This window comes from Rana temporaria, chromosome 11, assembly GCF_905171775.1.
Source record: "Rana temporaria chromosome 11, aRanTem1.1, whole genome shotgun sequence".
Taxonomy (NCBI): domain Eukaryota; kingdom Metazoa; phylum Chordata; class Amphibia; order Anura; family Ranidae; genus Rana; species Rana temporaria.
Window position 1 is genome coordinate 141,680,283 of NC_053499.1, and position 21,858 is coordinate 141,702,140.

Genomic DNA, 21,858 nt, shown 5'->3' on the forward strand with positions numbered 1-21,858 from the left:
GTGATATAGGGTAGTTTGGGGTGGTATAGGGCAAGTTAGGGTTGCATAGGGCAGGTTGGGGTGGTACAGGGCAAGTTAGGGTGGCACAGGGCAAGTTGGGGTGGCATGGGAAAGTTTGGGGTGGTACAGGGCAGGCTGGGGTGGTACAGGGCAGGCTGGGGTGGTACAGGGCAGGCTGGGGTGGTACAGGGCAGGCTGGGGGGGGGGACAGGGCAGGCTGGGTGGGTACAGGGCAGGCTGGGGGGGGTACAGGGCAGGCTGGGGGGGTACAGGGCAGGCTGGGGGGGGGGGTACAGGGCAGGCTGGGGGGGTACAGGGCAGGCTGGGCATGACAGCTAAAAAAGAAAAAAAAAAAACGGGATGGTGTCACCCCTCTAGCGGGTGTCACCCAGTGCAGACCGCACCCCCCTAGCAACGCCTCTGGTTGAGAGACGTTACTGGCCAGATGACAAGGTGAAAATAGAGGGAAAAAGACAAAAAAGACAAAAAAAAAACAAATGCAGACACCACATCTAATGATTGTTAGGCTGCAATATATTACATTTTTGGGTTTATTATCGCTTTAAGCAAGAGGTCATGTCATGGGGCACACAGTTGATTTCTGCTGTGTTTTTATTGCAACAGTATGAAGAGAATAAGAGACCCGCAGAGAGTGAAAATAAGCCTAATGCACAAGACAGCCCTTTTCACACGTCATTAAACCCTCCGTTAGCAAAACTCTGTTTGCTGGGAGCTCCTATTGAGAGTTATTGGCAGCCAGACCCCCACAGGCCATGTGTCTTCCATTACACAGGCCAAGATCAATCCACCACTGGTATTTACAAGGAGCGCAGCAAAGATAAAACACATGAGCTGACCCATGCAATAAAAAGGGAATACAGAAAGCAGAGCGTACCAAAAAGGGTGGCATTATGACGGGGTGTACATAGGGAAGCTGCAGGCATTATGGTGGGGTGTACATAGTGAAGCTGCAGGCAGCATTGTGGTGGAGTGTGCATAGAGAAGCTGCAGGCAGCATTATGGTGGGGTGCGCATAGAGAAGCTGCAGGCATTATGGCGGGGGGAGAGAGAGAGCGGGCGGGGGGAGAGAGAGAGCGGGCGGGGGGGAGAGAGCGAGCGGGGGGGGGGAGAGAGCGAGCGGGGGGAGAGAGAGAGCGAGCGGGGGGAGAGAGAGAGCGAGCGGGGGGAGAGAGAGAGCGAGCGGGGGGAGAGAGAGAGCGAGCGGGGGGAGAGAGAGAGCGAGCGGGGGGAGAGAGAGAGCGAGCGGGGGGAGAGAGAGAGCGAGCGGGGGGAGAGAGAGCGCGAGCGGGGGAGAGAGAGCGCGAGCGGGGGGAGAGAGAGCGCGAGCGGGGGGAGAGAGAGCGCGAGCGGGGGGAGAGAGAGCGCGAGCGGGGGGAGAGAGAGAGCGAGCGGGGGGAGAGAGAGAGCGAGCGGGGGGAGAGAGAGCGCGAGCGGGGGGAGAGAGAGCGCGAGCGGGGGGAGAGAGAGCGCGAGCGGGGGGAGAGAGAGCGCGAGCGGGGGGAGAGAGAGCGCGAGCGGGGGGAGAGAGAGCGCGAGCGGGGGGAGAGAGAGCGAGCGGGGGGAGAGAGAGAGCGAGCGGGGGGAGAGAGAGAGCGAGCGGGGGGAGAGAGAGCGAGCGGGGGGAGAGAGAGCGAGCGGGGGGAGAGAGAGAGTGAGTGAGCGGTGGGGGAGAGAGAGAGCGAGCGAGCGGGGAGAGAGAGCGCGAGCGGGGGAGAGAGAGCGCGAGCGGGGGGAGAGAGAGCGCGAGCGGGGGGAGAGAGAGCGCGAGCGGGGGGAGAGAGAGCGCGAGCAGGGGGGAGAGAGAGCGCGAGCGGGGGGAGAGAGAGCGCGAGCGGGGGGAGAGAGAGCGCGAGCGGGGGGAGAGAGAGCGCGAGCGGGGGAGAGAGAGCGCGAGCGGGGGAGAGAGAGCGCGAGCGGGGGAGAGAGAGCGCGAGCGGGGAGAGAGCGCGAGCGGGGAGAGAGCGCGAGCGGGGAGAGAAATGGTGAGTGGGGAGAGAGAGCGTGAGCGGGGAGAGAGAGAGCAAGAGAGCGCGAGCGGGGAGAGAGCAAGAGGGGGAGAGAGGGGAGAGAGAGCGCGAGCGGGGAGAGAGAGCGCGAGCGGGGAGAGAGAGCGCGAGCGGGGAGAGAGAGCGCGAGCGGGGAGAGAGAGAGCGCGAGCGGGGAGAGAGAGAGCGCGAGCAAGAGATGTGGTGTCCTGCTGGGTGCCTTTCCCTGCATGGCTGTCTACCTATAGAAGTCTCTGAGTCTGCCAATTAACTTTGCAACTACTAAAGGGTGTCCTGGCACTAAACCCTCTCTCCCACAGTTCTGTTCAAGAGAAAATAAATCTCTTTGCATTCAAGAAGTGTCTGGCGCCCATAAATCTACCTTGCATTACACCCACCATGCCTTGTAACCCACTCTACACAGAAGGATGTCAGCTGTCACTTACTCTGGAGGTTGTCATTAGACCAAAGGGGACCCGGGACCTTGCTACACAAGTATCGGTACTCGTCAGTATCGGTGCAACCCTAATTCAGAGATCCAATTCTTACTCAATGCCGTTTTGTTTGCATTGTGAGCTCAGTGTGAATTGTCCGGGTCTGTGAATGGTTTTCTTTATGCCGGTAACTTCCTTGCTACAAAGAAATGAAACAGCAACCAGTGAAACTGGTAAAGGAGACTGGAAAGGGAGGAGGTCGTCTTTCTGGGTTAATGTTCTTCAGCCAAGAATGAGAAGAATGAATTTCAGTTTTAGTAAGCACAATGCCAACCTCCTGTAATTCTTACAGACGTGCACATATTTAAGAAATGATCCCAAACCAAAGGTGGTAAAGCTCATGTGATTTCATATTTCAGCAGAATTTCTGCATTGTGGAGTCATGTGACCGGACCAATCACGGGGAAGGATGTGGTTTCATATTAATCATCATGGGAATCGTTTTTCGCAGACTCTAGGAGTCTGTATTCTATATTCCACATACAAAAGAACTATGCTAAGCATTGACTTTCCAAGGACAGGAGCGTGCGATCTACAGGAGCGTGCAATCTACAGGAGCGTGCAATCTACAGGAGCGTGCAATCTACAGGAGCGTGCAATCTACAGGAGCGTGCAATCTACAGGAGCGTGCAATCTACAGGAGCGTGCAATCTACAGGAGCGTGCAATCTACAGGAGCGTGCAATCTACAGGAGCGTGCAAGCTACAGGAGCGTGCAAGCTACAGGAGCGTGCAAGCTACAGGAGCGTGCAAGCTACAGGAGCGTGCAAGCTACAGGAGCGTGCAAGCTACAGGAGCGTGCAAGCTACAGGAGCGTGCATTCTACAGGAGCGTGCATTCTACAGGAGCGTGCAATCTACAGGAGCGTGCAATCTACAGGAGCGTGCAATCTACAGGAGCGTGCAATCTACAGGAGCGTGCAATCTACAGGAGCGTGCAATCTACAGAGCGTGCAATCTACAGGAGCGTGCATTCGACAGGAGCGTGCAATCGACAGGAGCGTGCAATCGACAGGAGCGTGCAATCGACAGGAGCGTGCAATCGACAGGAGCGTGCAATCTACATGAGCGTGCAATCTACAGGAGCGTGCAATCTACAGGAGCGTGCAATCTACAGGAGCGTGCAATCTACAGGAGCGTGCAAGCTACAGGAGCGTGCATTCTACAGGAGCGTGCAATCGACAGGAGCGTGCAATCTACAGGAGCGTGCAATCTACAGGAGCGTGCAATCTACAGGAGCGTGCGTTCTACAGGAGCGTGCACTCTACAGGAGCGTGCAATCTACAGAGCGTGCAATCTACAGAGCGTGCAATCTACAGGAGCGTGCGTTCTACAGGAGCGTGCATTCTACAGGAGCGTGCATTCTACAGGAGCGTGCATTCTACAGGAGCGTGCAATCTACAGGAGCGTGCAATCTACAGAGCGTGCAATCTACAGAGCGTGCAATCTACAGAGCGTGCAATCTACAGAGCGTGCAATCTACAGAGCGTGCAATCTACAGAGCGTGCAATCTACAGAGCGTGCAATCTACAGAGCGTGCAGAGCGTGCGTTCTACAGGAGTGTGCAATCTACAGGAGCGTGCAATCTACAGGACCGTGCGTTCTACAGAGCATGCGATCTACAGGAGCGTGCGTTACAATATCACATTATGGAGCCCTGAACTCAAAGTGTATAGGGATCCTGACAATGCAACAACATCTCGTTCAATAAGTGAAAATAAATAAATAAATAAAAACGTTATTCCTGACAGAATCGCATGCTGTAAGGTTTGATACCAATATCGGTGCTGATACTAAGCGTTTGCACGCGTATCGGAAATGACCGACGCAATCCACTGCCCTACTGACCAACGTCATCCACTGCCCTACTAAAAAATGTCATCCACTGCCCAACTGAGCGACGCCATCCACTGCTCGACGCCATCCACTGCCCAACTGACCTCTTGATTGGATAAATTGATAGCAGCGCAGCCATTGGCTCTCGCTGCGGTCAATCAAATCCAATGAAGAGGGTGCCAGTGGGCGAGGCCGAGTCCTGCTTTCTGTGTCTATGGACGCAAAAGCTAGACTCTGGAATGGGCCCGCTTGGGCACCCCCAAGAACGGCGTTTCTCCTAGGTGGTTTCCTGATGCGGGGGAGGAGCTACCAGCGCCAATCGGGAGACCCCAGAAGAGGAGGATCGGGGCCACTCTGTGCAAAACAAACACAAGGGTAATGCAATGCACATTTGTGAAATGTGTAATACCTTTTTTATTTAATTTTTTAACAGTGCCATGACCTCTGATAAGGCCACAGTGGCTATTAGAAGAGGGAAGGTCTAAACAGCCGCACTCGGATAAAAACGCCTTTATTGTGCAAAATAACAAAATTACAAACCACAGCAGGGTACAGGGAAAAAAAAAAACGTACGCGTTTCACACTATCAACAGTCACTGTTGAGAGTGTAAAAAGGCCACAGTGGCTATTACTCTACTTCATAAAAGGAGTAGCCCTGAAAAGAGGAGTGTAGCAGTTTACAGTAGTAAGAAGAGCCGGCAAGACTGTAATCCTCGAAGTGTCCTTTATTGGTACATCAGAGTCAATGCTTTATCTTGGCCTAGGCCAACAAGGCCCAGGCCTAGACAGCAGGGGGACAGCACGAAAAGAGTCCCCCTGGCTTGCGCTACACTTTTAGTGTAGCGCCAGTCTTGGGGCGGACTGGGCCAGGAGGCAAATCAGTCTAGTGCCCCCATAAAGCGGCCGCACTACTGCCGGTATAAAAATACTGGCAGTGACATCATCGGGAGGGGGGGGGCAGCCCATACACATGGAGGAGGCTAGGGCGGCAAACCCAAACCAATGAGTTGTTGGGCGGGCGGGCGGCGTTCCACAAATGGGAGGGGGGCTTTGCATCGCTTCTAGTTTTGACTGTCCTATCATAACAGTGGACCTCCCACCTGAGTTCTCAGCTAGAGAGGGACAGATGCTATGTCGGGAGCCTAAAAACTGTCAAAAAGTCAGCCGATGGGCTCCATAGCAAAACAGGAAGTCAGAGTAAATCCCTGAAAATTATGGGATTCTACTGCCCCCCCAAAGCCCTCAGAACTAGTGTCCCCACTGGAAAATGTCAGGGCGGGTCTTAAATGGGGGTGTGGCCTCGACAGGGAAGGGGTGGGTCATATTTAAATTAGGGGGTGCACAAATTTTGCCTGGCCTAGGGCAGCACAAAACTGAAATACACCACTGATCAGACTGACAATAAAAACAATAATGCCGACGCGCTTCGGCAATAGCCTTAGTCATAGCTACGTCAACTAAGCTTATTGACGAAACGCGTCAGTTTCTGGCTGATGTACCAATAAATGACACTTCAAGGATTATAGTCTTGCAGACTCTTCTTACTACTGTTGCATTTGAGTGTGTTGGGACACATTGAGCTTCGGCACCTGTGAGTGGACCTGGTGTATGGATTGGGTTGTCCCTGCAGAGAGCGCTGTTACCTTTTTTCTTTTCCACAGTGTAGCAGTTTACCAGTGCTGCTGTCCATCTTTTTCCGGGAATATATTCATTCGTGTATTGAAATAGCATTTTTGTCATGAATAATTGGTGCCTTTTAGTATACAAAGCATGTTGATTTAGCATTGCAGAGCCCAGTAACAATGCTGATGCTGACAGTGCTGACATTTGCATTGGATCTCCTAGCAGGAACACCGCTGTGGTCTTGTGACAGCTACACTCAGCAGACCAAATCCCACTTCCAAGGACCTGCCTTCCCCCGATGACCCAATGAAAGGAGCACTGACAGGTGGGGAGGACACGCTGCAGACATCAGAGCAAGTACGATTGGCTGAGAGCCATTTCAGCAATAGACTGAGCAGTATATATATATATATATATATATATATATATATATATATATATATATATATATATATATTTATATTTATATATTATATACCGTATTTATCGGCGTATACCGCGCACTATTTTGCCCTGAAAATCAGGGCAAAATCGTGGGTGCGCGATATACGCCGATACTCGCTTTCCCGTCACGAGTTTGAATACTGCGCCGGCATATACAGAGCGCAGTACACTCGTGTATCTTCGGGCAGTCTCGGCGCCTCTCGCACTGACGTCCTGAGCGTACAGAACGTCAGCGCGACAGTTGCCGAGCCTGCCCGAAGATACACGAGTGTACTGCGCTCGGTATATGCCGACGCAGTATTCAAACTCGTGGCGGGAAACGAGCGGGGAGGACGCCGCAAAAGGACGCTGGACCCGCCGAAGAGGACACCCAAAGCCGCAGAAGGACGCCGGACCCGACGAGGCCGCCGTGCAAGACACCAAAACTGTAAGTACAAAAAAACGATAAAAGCGATAAATACGGTATATATATATATATGTCATGTTACATTCAAAGCACGACTACCACTGATAGCAGTACTATAAGGGAAGGCAAAAAGCTGCAATACTCCACTGTTCAGGGATATCCTTCGCGTGTGATGATGTTTTTGGACACAGGTGCACTCTAACATGTAAATCAGGGTGAATATAAATGATTTTTATTTTTTATTTAAATTGTATTTTTTTTATTATTTAAAATCGATTTTTTTTTATTTCCATAAAATGTATTTAAATAAAATGCTTTTGGAGTAAAAAAATCTATCTAAAAGATAGTTTTCTATTTAAGATTCATTAATAATTTAGATTATTCAGCATGAAATGAAGCTTAGTTATGTAGCACGAGGCTGTATATTCTGCAATATTTTAATTTTCGGAAAACTCATTCAATGAATCCAAGCTCTGCAAGCTGAGATAACATGCACTGCATTGATGCATTCACACAATTTCACAGCAACCATGAGATAAAACGAAGTTCAGGAATATTTCTTTATCCCATTTTGTTTTGTAAATCTATGTACACTAAAAACTGTACGATTGGATTGAATTGAATGAATGACTTGTATAGCGCTACACATGCGAACTGAATCGCCTCTTGGCGCTTTTTGCAGCCAGTGTCTTCCCGGCTGGTGCTGTCATTTACCCCGTAGGATCTTGATACGCTTGGGACACACATATATACATATATACATACATACATACATACATACATACACATATATATATATATATATATATATATATATATATATATTAGGGCCAATTTAGCCAGGATCCAATTAACCTACCAGCATGTCTTTGGAGTGTTGGAGGAAACCGGAGTACCCGGAGGAAACCCACACAGGCACAGGGAGAACATGCAAACTCCAAGCAGATGGAGTCATGGTCGGGATTCGAACCAGCGACCCTTTTGCTGCTAGGTGAAGGTGCTAACCACTACACCACGGTGGTTCCGATATCGCCGTTTTACCAACCTGACAGCTTATTATTCTAAATAGGAAACCTTCATTTTTCACTCTAAACACAAAGCTTCTGAAAGGACTCCTGCCTTGTAGAGCTGCATGATTATTCATAAAAAAAAAAAAAGCACAATCTCAATTCAACCCACCTTACGATCTTAATCAGTGACGAAACACGCCGGGCGGAGCTTGTGACGTCATTGCGTATTACCAGGATGCATACAGTCACCCACGGGGGAAAGCAGGGCCGAGGATCTGCAGATGCTTAATTGATCCAAAGGGAGTTCTACTCCCACTGTACATAAAGAGCTACCTGCGCGCACCAGGGGTAGTGCATTTACAGATGTGAGTGGAAACCTTTTATCTATGTTTTTTACAGTTATACACTATGTCAGTTTTCTTCTTACTCTTATGATACCAATGCGTATGAGGCATTTTTTAGCTTGCTCTGGTATACACATTATATATATATATATATATATATATATATATATATATATATATATATATATATACACACATATACATATATATACACACACACACACACACACACACACACACACACACACACACAGTGCATGACCGCATAGTAAACTGTGCAGACAGCAGGAAACTCACCGTCAGAATCCAGTTGATGTGAGGGACCCGCTCATGGAGAGACAGGCTGAACATGAGCAGCAAAACGCCGGTCACCACAAACGCGCTGCAGCTGACAAATTCGAAGAAATACAATCCTTCACATGGCGAGCATTCCATTATCGTCTCAATGCAGATAAATGCCAGCAGAGCCAGGAGCTGTCAAAACAAAACACATCACAAAATCAGTTGTACAGAAACACATATTTATAAGCAACTCATCATTTCTAATGCTGTTTAGCCAATGTTGCGATCCATACACGCCTGCCAGCTGTATATGCGAGGCTTTCTTCCTGGTGTGGAGTGTCGTGCTCGCCCCCTCTCTTGGACTACAGGAGAGTCAGGACGACCCACTAACACACAGCTCCTTTCTCTATCTGCAACGTAGAGAGCGTCCTGACTCTCCTGTATTCCAGGGGAGGGGGCAAGCACAACACTCCACACCAGGGAGAATCCTTGCATTACTGTGTGGAGTTACAGACAGAAGAACAGGAAGTGAGGATTTCTCAGAAGAAATAAGGACATTTAAAAGCAAAATGGAAGGATGAGGAAAGTGAAGGAGGACTGCACTAAGGTAAAGGAAGGTATTTAGGAAAAAAAAAAATTGTACAACCCCTTTAAATTCAAAATACGAGCAACATACAAAACCTATTCACAACTCTGCCCCGAGCTTCACCGAAATTGTCTCCAAATATCACCCAAACCATCCGCTCCGCCCTTCCCAAGACATCCTGCTCCCTAGCTCTCTTGTCTGCTCCTCCCATGCTCATCTCCTGGACTTTACCAGAGCCTCTCCCATCCTCTGGAACTCTCTACATTAACCTTAATCTGTCCAGCTAACTCCTACTCTGTCCACCTTTAGGCGAACCATGAAAACTCCCCTCTTCGGGGAAGCGGATCCCAACACCAGCCAACTGAACTTTTAATTCTTCCATCAGCTCACCCCCGCAAAGATTAGCTTTTGTACCACTTTCCCCACCCTATTAGATTGTACGCTCTTATGAGCAGTGCCCTCTTATGTGTTTTCACTGTACGATCCCCTTATATTGTAAAGTGACAGTACATATTTTTAGCGGCCAAGCCTGGGCACTTTCACAGTGGAGTAGGTCACATGCATTTCAGTACCTGAAAGTATCTTCGCTGCCTGCAGAGGAAGAAGGAGCTCCAAGGGAGTGCAAGGGAAGTATAAGTGGGTTGGGGCAGGGAGCGTCTTTAATGTTGATTGGACCCTGGGCAAGAAAAGTCTTGGGGGCCCCACCATGCAATTTTGCTCTCCACCTGCTCTGAGACATACAATATATATATCAGCTAGACTTAGAATCAGTTAACTGTATCAGATCAAGCAGTGATTGTGATTGGTTGCCAGAGGTTACAGCATATCATTACCACTTACTGTCTGGTTGCTAGAGGTTACAGCACACATTACGGCTCACTGATTAGTTGCTAGAGGTTACAGCACACGGTTTCTTCTTGTTGATTGGTTGCTAGAGATTACTGTACATCATCTCTTCACTACAGAGGGGCATGATATACATATGAATGCTGCCATTATTTACATATCAATGCCATCAGACTCTGCTATTTACATATGAATGATCCCGTTATTTACATATGAATGATCCCGTTATTTACATATGAATGATCCCGTTATTTACATATGAATGATCCCGTTATTTACATATGAATGATCCCGTTATTTACATATGGATGATCCCGTTATTTACATATGAATGATCCGTTATTTACATATGAATGATCCCGTTATTTACATGTAAACACAGGGTCTGCAGGCGAGTCATCAGTACACAACAATAGGGCAGAGCTGGGCAGCATTAGTAGCAGCACTTCACAGCGAGATATCAGGACACCGCACAGGACTAAAACTTCAAGGGACAAGAGAGTTTTAAATAGGATAGTTTGCAAGTGTGAGGCAGCTGCTTTGGGCCCCACAACAATGACAGGGCCCAGGGCAACTGTCCCTTTTGCCTGCCTTAAAGATGGCCCTGAGTTGGGGGGGTGCCCTTTTCCCTAGAGACAATCAACATTTTGAATGAATGAGGTAAGCCGTTTTTGAGAACTTGGACTTCGTCTTTAGGATCTAGTCGATTTAAATTAGATACAGGCCGGGATTCAGAAAGAAATGCCTATCTTTAGGCGGGCGTAGCGTATCTCATATACGCTACGCCGCCGTAACTTAGAGAGGCAAGTCCCGTATTCAGAAAGAACTTGCGCCCGAAGTTACGGCGGCGTAGCGTATATGGGCCAGCATAAGCCCGCCTAATTCAAAATAGGCTGGTAGGGGGGAGTGTTGTATGCTAATTACTCGTGACCCCGCGTAATTGACGCTCCTAACGAACGGCGCATGCGCCGTCCGTGAAAGTATCCCAGTGCGCATGCTTCAAATTACGCCGCAAATAGTCAATGCTTTAGACGTAAACGTAACTTACGCACAGCCCTATTCCCGTACGACTTACGCAAACAACGCAAAATTCAATGCTGTCCATACTTAACATTGGCTACGCCTCATATAGCAGAGGTAACTTTATGCCGGAAAAAGCCTTACGTAAACTACGTAAATCAATGCGCCGGGCGCACGTACATTTCTGAATCGGCGTATCTAGCTCATTTGCATATTCTATGCGTAAATTTACGGAAGCTCCCCTAGCGGCCAGCGTAAATATGCACTCCAAGATACGACGGCGTAGGAGACTTACGCCGCTCGTATCTAGGCAACAGTGAGGCGTATCTGATTCTATGAATCAGCCGCAGAGATGCGACGCCTCACACTCAGAGTTACGACGTCGTATCTGGAGATACGCCGACGTAACTCCTTTCTGAATCTGGGCCACATAGTCCAAGTTCTCTGGGCAATTTGGTGCTACAACCACAAAGCTCAAAAACAGCCGTTAGACGGGGGTACCAGAATATGGCTTCCCACCACTTTCCATAGGACCCTCTTTGACCTTTACACAACAAAGTTCCCATTTTCTTGCTGAAAATAGACATCCCCTTTAAAATGGATGGGGGGGAAAAAAAAGTAACCAGTTTATTAGCTGCAGAATAAAAAAAAATAAAAAAGGAGTCCGTTAGCTACTTCTTATAAATAATATATGATTTCACTTTAAGATCTGCTTTCCTGAGGAGCTGCCATCACAAAGAATTAAAGCTCCCAGATGACGGAAGTGACAAGTTAATATTTCCCCTTCTGAGTGTCGGGAAAATTAATCAGAGCTCGGGGAAGGCAGCCTTTTCCCTCAACGTCTACGAACTTCCAGCAGATCGGAAATTCTCTAAGTGTAAAATAATGTTCCGCGTACGCACAGACATCTTTTCGCACAGAGGGCTGATGGTGGTATAAAATACGAGGCGACAGACGTCAAGGAACCAGCATCTGACCAAGCGTGGTTGTTGTGTTTCACGTTACACATTTATACCCTAGTGAGTTTCAGGCAAATTATTCTCCCCCAGAGGAAGAAGAATGAAGATTACAAACACAAAGAATATGCGCACTTTTTAATATGTCAGCTTTTTACTATAGTCAGATAAAAATCAAGCAAGTTGCAAACCACAGAGGCTTTTTCCTTACTATTCCTCATTCTTGCTGTCTTAATAATTTACTATAGTCTTTTGACAGTTCCAGTTTCTCCACATATGGGGATGATAAAAAAATATTCCTAGTATCCCTTTGGACATTTTGCAACACTACATACTAGACTGCAATTAGCCAACAAGCCCATCCCACGGGGTTGCCAGAAATACTTGATTTAAAACATAAATCAGCCTAGCGCTATACCAGCCTTTTGCAACCTTTTCAACACAGAGAAACCCTTGAAATAACTTTCCGGTCTCAGGGAACCCCTGGTAAAAATGACTATCTAGAACTCGTGATACATTAGTGTGATGGTCATTGGGAAGAGTGCTCCTCACACTCATGGTCATTGGGAAGAGTGCTCCTCACACTCATGGTCATTGGGAAGAGTGCTCCTCACACTCATGGTCATTGGGAAGAATTCTCCTCACACTCATGGTCATTGGGAAGAATTCTCCTCACACTCATGGTCACTGGGAAGAATTCTCCTCACACTCATGGTCATTGGGAAGAATTCTCCTCACACTCATGGTCACTGGGAAGAATTCTCCTCACACTCATGGTCACTGGGAAGAATTCTCCTCACACTCATGGTCACTGGGAAGAGTGCCCCTCACACTCATGGTCACTGGGAAGAGTGCTCCTCACACTCATGGTCATTGGGAAGAGTGCTCCTCACACTCATGGTCATTGGGAAGAGTGCTCCTCACACTCATTGGGAAGAGTGCTCCTCACACTCATTGGGAAGAGTGCTCCTCACACTCATTGGGAAGAGTGCTCCTCACACTCATGGTCATTGGGAAGAGTGCTCCTCACACTCATGGTCATTGGGAAGAGTGCTCCTCACACTCATGGTCACTGGGAAGAGTGCTCCTCACACTCATGGTCACTGGGAAGAGTGCTCCTCACACTCATGGTCATTGGGAAGAGTGCTCCTCACATTCAGGGTCACTGGGAAGAGTGCTCCTCACACTCATGGTCACTGGGAAGAATGCTCCTCACACTCATGGTCATTGGGAAGAGTGCTCCTCACACTCATGGTCACTGGGAAGAGTGCTCCTCACACTCATGGTCACTGGGAAGAGTGCTCCTCACACTCATGGTCATTGGGAAGAATGCTCCTCACACTCATGGTCATTGGGAAGAGTGCTCCTCACACTCATTGTCATTGGGAAGAGTGCTCCTCACACTCATGGTCACTGGGAAGAGTGCTCCTCACACTCATGGTCACTGGGAAGAGTGCTCCTCACACTCATGGTCACTGGGAAGAGTGCTCCTCACACTCATGGTCACTGGGAAGAGTGCTCCTCACACTCATGGTCATTGGGAAGAGTGCTCCTCACACTCATGGTCATTGGGAAGAGTGCTCCTCGCGCTCGCGGTCATTGGGAAGAGTGCTCCTCGCGGTCATTGGGAAGAGTGCTGCTCGCGGTCATTGGGAAGAGTGCTCCTCGCGCTCGCGGTCATTGGGATGAGTGCTCCTCGCGCTCGCGGTCATTGGGAAGAGTGCTCCTCGCGCTCGCGGTCATTGGGATGAGTGCTCCTCGCGCTCGCGGTCATTGGGATGAGTGCTCCTCGCGCTCGCGGTCATTGGGAAGAGTGCTCCTCACGCTCGCGGTCATTGGGAAGAGTGCTCCTCACGCTCTCGGTCATTGGGAAGAGTGCTCCTCACGCTCGCGGTCATTGGGAAGAGTGCTCCTCACGCTCGCGGTCATTGGGAAGAGTGCTTCTCACGCTTGCGGTCATTGGGAAGAGTGCTCCTCACGCTCGCGGTCATTGGGAAGAGTGCTTCTCACGCTTGCGGTCATTGGGAAGAGTCCATGTTCTCAGGTTTAAACATTTGATATGTTTTCCATTGTGAATAGAAAAATTAGTTTATAAGATTTGCAAATCATTGCATTCTGTTTTTATGTAGATTGTATAAAGCATCCCAACTTTTGTTTTGGAATTGGGGTTGTAGGTTTACATTGAGCCAACAGTATACCGTAAAAGGCAGACCAACAAAAACAGCATTTCTACTGCAAATTCAGAAGTCACGAGTTCAGTCTGCCCAACAAAATGTATTTTTAGCTTCAGTAAACATTTCCAGCCACTGCAGCCTAACTACTTGAAAGGAGACAGGATGGGGGGGAAAGAGCGCAGAGCGCTTGTAATTTACAAGTAGTGGAATGCCGACTTCTGTATATACACAGGCGCATCGGGGCAATTCCTCCATATAACTACCGGTGTGATAAGAGGAAGCTGCATTAAAAGGAGATCTACAAACAACACCAACAGAATATACAACCAACTCTACATGCCAAACAATACCCACTGTTCTCCTACGGCTAACTGGAAACCATTAAAGGGGTTGTAAAGGTATATATTTTTTTTTCAAAACAACAAACATGTCATACTTACCTCCACTGTGCAGTTCGTTTTGCACAGAGTGGCCCCGATCCTCGTCTTCTGGGGTCCCTTGGCGGCTGTCTCGGCTCCTCCCCACAAGAGCTTACCCCCTTCTTGGAGAGTGCTCTCTCAAGGGAATTAGCTTGCGGGCGCGCTCCCGTGATATAGCCGCCGACTGTATCACTCGGACTCGCCCCCCGGCGTGCCGCGTCATTGATTTGATTGACAGCAGCGGGAGCCAGCTATCAATCTGCAATGACGAGCCGCCTCAAGCTGGCAGGAACGAGCCCATGGAGTTTAGTGGCTTAGGTAAGTATAACGGGGGGGCTGGGGGCCCCCGAGAGTACAAGGTGTTTTTTCACCTTAATGCATAGGATGCATTAAAGCGGGAGTTCAACCATTTATTTATTTTTAGACCTTTTCCCCTTAGCTTCCTGCTTGTTCGGTCTAGGGGAATCGGCTATTTGTTTTAAAATATGAGCTGTACTTACCCGTTTTCGAGATGCATCTTCTTCCGTCGCTTCCGGGTATGGGTCTTCGGGAGCGGGCGTTCCTTCTTGATTGACAGTCTTCCGAGAGGCTTCCGACGGTCGCATCCATCGCGTCACTCGTAGCCGAAAGAAGCCGAACGTCGGTGCGGCTCTATACTGCGCCTGCGCACCGACGTTCGGCTTCTTTCGGAAAATCGTGACGCGATGGATGCGACCGTCGGAAGACTGTCAATCAAGAAGGAACGCCCATTCCCGCAGCCCATACCCGGAAGCGACGGAGAGGATGCATCTCGTAAACGGGTAAGTACGGATCATATTTTAAAACAAATAGCCGATTCCCCTAGACAAAACGAGCAGGAATCTAAGGCTAAAAAGTCTGCGCTATGGGTGAACCTCCGCTTTAAGGTGAAAAAACACAAGGGTTTACAACCCCTTTAAAGGAGACATACAGCAAATTTCCTCAGAATTAGGTTATACACTTCTACTGTTCCTGACATCTAAAGTAGGTTCTCAACAAGTTGCAACAAACACACTCATGCACTCAACCCAACCTAAGATCATGGAGCCAGCAATACGCCCATTGAGTAATTCCTAAAAATGAGATACACTATACAATTATCAAAGGCTAGAAATATATAGTGTAGCCTAAAAAAAAAAAAATAATCAGTGTATGTTAAATCTGAGCTGTAACATACAGAGTCCCTAAAGCGGTATTAGCCTAGGTTCACACTGAATGCAAGTCTGAAATTAGCTGAACTTGCACGATTTCAAACAGGCATTTCAGAACGACTTCAGGGGTGATTTGAGAGACATCTATGAGGGTTCATGCACAGAGGTCTATTGAAATCGCCCCTGAAGTCGCCAAAAGTAGTGCAGGAACTACTTTTGGGAAGCAGTGTGGCGCCGTAGTCAACATTGCATTAATTCGGACAGTGCCGTTGCCGGTAATAGGCGGCGATTTGGCATGTCAAATCGCCCCTATGTGAATGGTGGCTAAAACCCAAAAAATATATTGCAGCTTACCAACCATTAGATGTGGTGGCTGCAACAGTTATCCTTTCTTTGGCGCCCCCCACAACCGGTTTCCTTTCTTTGGCGCACCCCCAACCCCCCCCCCCCCCTCGGATTTCACCTGGTGATCTGGCCAGTAAAGCCAGCAGACGGTTCGAATCTTGGCCGGTTCAGTAGGGAGCGGGTGAGTTTCCAACCATCTATGGGCAGGCTGTATGTACCCAAGTTGATGGATCAATTGGGTACAACCAGCCTGTCAGATGTTTCATGCGATTATTGCAACAATCGCTGTGCGTTCTCCATGCCAGGTCATGCTAAAACAGTCAATATGAAAAAGAGGGGTGTACTGCGCCGATTCAATAAATGGTAAAGTGGAAACTAAAAATGTTATACAACCCTAAAAACAATGGTCAAAGGAAGATCTGCGCTGTGGTAAGCTAAAATGTGACACTAGTGACAATGAAGTGCTAGATAAATATCAATTACAATTATGAAACACAGACTGAGTGAAAAAAATGATATCTGTAAATAGGTCTGTGAGACCTCAATAAGATAATAAGAAGGGGTTAATTCCTAAATTAGGTAGAAACCTGAAAATTATCAAGTGAATAAATACCAATCCATGTGAACAAACCAAAAAAAATCCTTAGGAATACCATTAACAAAGCGTCAAAAGGTAAAAAAAACATGAATATAATAAAAATATTTGAGCATACACTTAAACATAGGTCGGCGTAGATTCTGAGTTAGGTCGGCTTATCTACTGATAAGCCGGCCTAACTCTTTCTGAATCTACCCAACGGTCAATAAAAAGGCCAGGGTTAGCACGGTTGAGGTGGAGCAGTGACATCACGATCTCTACCTCGTCCATCAGAATAAATTGACCCTACAGCCAATCACTTCAGAAAGCATTGTGAGAGGAAGCAGAATGCTGGCTGCAACATGCAGCCTTTGTTTACATGTGCGATTGCTTTGACTGGTCACTGCGATCACAAGGTACAGGGCCAATTCATTCTGATGGAACGAGGTAGAGATTGCGATGTCACTGCTCCACCTCATCCAATCAGAGAACACCAAGTTACCTAAAAGTTCAGCTTTAAATATTTGATACTACCATAATTGTAATCAAACCATAACAACTGTTTAGCTCTGGAGAGTCTGGAGCCCATCATCGCTGTTGCCCATATAAAATGTGTCCTCAGTGTGGAAATGAAGGAGGTTTGTGTTTATGAGATGGAATGGTTTCTCTGCAGCAAGAAATGGTTTAAGATTTTTCTGACTCCAAAGTACACAGAGGAGGGGAGCCGCCGATCGTTCTCATCTCTCAGCAACATGTACATGTCTGACATGCTGGCTGCTTTCTCACTATAAATACTTTTAATGATGAGAGCATGTTAAATTCTGCGCTTCGGGGAAAAAAAAAAAAAAAAAAAATCAGGATTAGTAGGCAACACTCGTGGCTGTCGGGTACCAAAATACATCCACATTTCATTGTAGGGCCATAATATATGCCGCCTCCATGAGCCCTAAAAAAGGAGTTGTGGAACTCAAGTCTGGTGACTTTGCCCAGGCTAAGATAATGCTGATCTGTTTTCTGCAGAAGGCATTTTCTCAGTCTATTCTGCCCCAGCGATCAGACTGTAACTTTGTATCAAGAGGCTGCAGCAGCAGGGGGCTGATCTGTGTCAGACATAGATGCCGACCATGGATAATGCCTGGACAAAAAAGGTGCTGTCCTTCTGGAGAGAAATGCAGTACCGAGATCTCTCTGAGAGGTAGTAAATACCTGGAAGTGTTACATTTACACACACACACACACACACACACACACACACACACACACACACACACACACATATATATATATATACATACAGTGAGGAAAATAAGGATTTGAACACCCTGCTATTTTGCAAGTTCTCCCACTTGGAAATCATGGAGGGGTCTGAAATTGTCATCGTAGGTGCATGTCCACTGTGAGAGACATAAATCAAAAAAAAAAATTCCAGAAATCACAATTTATGATTTTTTAACTATTTATTTGTATGATACAGCTGCAAATAAGTATTTGAACACCTGTCTATCAGCTAGAATTCTGACCCTCAAAGACCTGTTAGTCTGCCTTTAAAATGTCCACCTCCACTCCATTTATTATCCTAAATTAGATGCACCTGTTTGAGGTCATTAGCTGCATAAAGACACCTGTCCACCCCATACAATCAGTAAGAATCCAACTACTAACATGGCCAAGACCAAAGAGCTGTCCAAAGACACTAGAGACAAAATTGTACACCTCCACAAGGCTGGAAAGGGCTACGGGGAAATTGCCAAGCAGCTTGGTGAAAAAAGGTCCACTGTTGGAGCAATCATTAGAAAATGGAAGAAGCTAAACATGACTGTCAATCTCCCTCGGACTGGGGCTCCATGCAAAATCTCACCTCGTGGGGTCTCAATGATCCTAAGAAAGGTGAGAAATTAGCCCAGGACTACACGGGAGGAGCTGGTCAATGACCTGAAAAGAGCTGGGACCACCGTTTCCAAGGTTACTGTTGGTAATACACCAAGACGTCATGGTTTGAAATCATGCATGGCACGGAAGGTTCCCCTGCTTAAACCAGCACATGTCAAGGCCCGTCTTAAGTTTGCCAATGACCATTTGGATGATCCAGAGGAGTCATGGGAGAAAGTCATGTGGTCAGATGAGACCAAAATAGAACTTTTTGGTCATAATTCCACTAACCGTGTTTGGAGGAAGAAGAATGATGAGTACCATCCCAAGAACACCATCCCTACTGTGAAGCATGGGGGTGGTAGCATCATGCTTTGGGGGTGTTTTTCTGCACATGGGACAGGGCGACTGCACTGTATTAAGGAGAGGATGACCGGGGCCATGTATTGCGAGATTTTGGGCAACAACCTCCTTCCCTCAGTTAGAGTTTTGAAGATGGGTCGAGGCTGGGTCTTCCAACATGACAATGACCCGAAGCACACAGCCAGGATAACCAAGGAGTGGCTCTGTAAGAAGCATATCAAGGTTCTGGCGTGGCCTAGCCAGTCTCCAGACCTAAACCCAATAGAGAATCTTTGGAGGGAGCTCAAACTCCGTGTTTCTCAGCGACAGCCCAGAAACCTGACTGATCTAGAGAAGATCTGTGTGGAGGAGTGGGCCAAAATCCCTCCTCCAGTGTGTGCAAACCTGGTGAAAAACTACAAGAAACGTTTGACCGCTGTAATTGCAAACAAAGGCTACTGTACCAGATATTAACATTGATTTTCTCAGGTGTTCAAATACTTATTTGCAGCTGTATCATACAAATAAATAGTTAAAAAAATCATACATTGTGATTTCTGGATTTTTTTTTTGATTATGTCTCTCACAGTGGACATGCACCTACGATATATAAAAGGGGGGGAACCAATGCGCGAAACCACAACTAACCTAGGGTAACCTAACTAATAAACAAAGTGTAAAATAAACAAATATATGCAGCAGCCACTACATGAAAGTGCTCACGCACCAATCAGCATATAAGAAAGAGGGGGTGTAGTGGCGCTTGCAGTAAATAAATAAAAAAATATGACAAGAAACGCACAGCAACGTGTGATAATGTCCAAAAAAATGTGTTCCACTCCAAATTCCTCTTTATAATCCTCTCGCATCAATGACTTAAGATGTGAAGGAGGGGATGTGTGAAGATAATGAGATCCAAACAATATTTATGACTCAATGTCTAGAGTTCATACACAATCATATAAGATGAAGCAAAATGTGGATAATTGCATCTGTAAGAGTGAATCCATGTAACCACAAATAAACGTAGTAAAAGGGTGAACCCAAATGACAGTACGTGCACTATAAAGTCTGTGCCTAAAAATATATAAATATATAATAAATAAATAATGTTCCAGTTAGGTGCACTAATTAAATGTGCCAAATAAATAAATAATGTTCCAATAATCAAAGTGTCCCGAAAAAATTCCCATGCAAAAAACAGGATAATTGTATCACGGTGAACGTGGAATAAATAATAAAGTGCTTGATGCAAAAATTCCCAAAAAGTGCAATAGTGCTAGGTTAGAGGATGATGCTGCAATCCAATGCACAATCCATTCCGTGTAGTAGTGCAGAATCAGAAGGTAAATACTAGCCTCTCACCTCATGAAAGGCTAATTAGAGCCTTTAGGTAATATGAAGGTCAGCAGGGGATAGCTCTGGATCCAGGGCAGCCCAGGTAATTTTCATCACATAAGGTCCCAGGTAATTTTCATCACATAAGGTCCCAGCCGCTCTCAATAAAGCATAAGGCAAAACTCCATAGTGTAGTAGGTAGGAATAACATTTAATAACACATAGTATCACTTACAGTTAAAATCTTTGAACACCAGCAGCAACAGCAAACGGTTCACAGACAAACGAAATGACAGACAGCTAATCACCGCTCTCGGCCGCGAGCAGAAATAACGTCACCGACGGCACTTCTCCAAACACCTGACGCGTTGCGTGGCTGAACTACGCCACTTAATCGTAGGTGGCGTAGTTCAGCCACGCAACGCGTCAGGTGTTTGGAGAAGTGCCGTCGGTGACGTTATTTCTGCTCGCGGCCGAGAGCGGTGATTAGCTGTCTGTCATTTCGTTTGTCTGTGAACCGTTTGCTGTTGCTGCTGGTGTTCAAAGATTTTAACTGTAAGTGATACTATGTGTTATTAAATGTTATTCCTACCTACTACACTATGGAGTTTTGCCTTATGCTTTATTGAGAGCGGCTGGGACCTTATGTGATGAAAATTACCTGGGACCTTATGTGATGAAAATTACCTGGGCTGCCCTGGATCCAGAGCTATCCCCTGCTGACCTTCATATTACCTAAAGGCTCTAATTAGCCTTTCATGAGGTGAGAGGCTAGTATTTACCTTCTGATTCTGCACTACTACACGGAATGGATCGTGCATTGGATTGCAGCATCATCCTCTAACCTAGCACTATTGCACTTTTTGGGAATTTTTGCATCAAGCACTTTATTATTTATTCCACGTTCACTGTGATACAATTATCCTGTTTTTTGCATGGGAATTTTTTCGGGACACTTTGATTATTGGAACATTATTTATTTATTTGGCACATTTAATTAGTGCACCTAACTGGAACATTATTTATTTATTATGGGCCATATTCTGATACATTTCAGGCGGCGGAACGTATGTACTTTACGTTACGCCGCCGCAAGTTTAAGTGGCAAGTGCCGGATTCCCAAACCACTTACCTGTGAACTTGCGGCGGCATCGCGTAAAGTCCACCCGTGTAAGCCATCCTAATTCAAATGATCCAGGCAGGGGGCGTGGATCATTTAAATTAGGCGCGCTCCCGCGCCGATTGTAATGCGCATGCTCCGTCGGGTAAATTACCCGACTTGCATCGCGCTAAATGACGTCTCACGGACGTCATTTGTTTTGACTGTAACGTAAATGGCGTCCAGCGCCATTCACGGACGACTTACGTAAACGACGTTCAATTTTGAAATTTCGACGCGGGATCGACGGCCATACTTAACATTGAGTACGCCACCTAGGGGGCATCTTTATCTTTACGCCGCGTATCGCTTACGGAAACGACGTTAAAACACTACGGCGGGCAAGCGTACGTTCGAGAATCGGCGTGAGTAGTCATTTGCATATTCTACGCTGACCGCCACCTAGCGGTCAGCGTAAATATTGCAGCCTAAGATACAACGGCGCAGGCTGGTGTATCTTAGGCATGTTTAAGTGTATCTCATTTTGAGAATACACTTAAACATAGGAAAGGGACTTACGTAGGCGTATCTGTTGATACGCCTACGTAACTTGTTTAAGAATATGGCCCTATATATTTATATATTTTTAGGCACAGACTTTATAGTGCACGTACT

General features: G+C 47.1%; 1 protein-coding gene across 1 annotated transcript in view; it reads right to left on the bottom strand.

Annotated features, from left to right (window-relative positions):
* CMTM4 (CKLF like MARVEL transmembrane domain containing 4) overlaps positions 1–21,858 on the bottom strand; it is a 37,379-nt gene that overhangs the window by 8,259 nt on the left and 7,262 nt on the right. Inside the window, exon 2 of the mRNA XM_040329213.1 lies at positions 8,459–8,635. Coding sequence (XP_040185147.1) covers positions 8,459–8,635 — 177 coding nt within the window. The remainder of the gene's footprint in view (positions 1–8,458; positions 8,636–21,858) is intronic.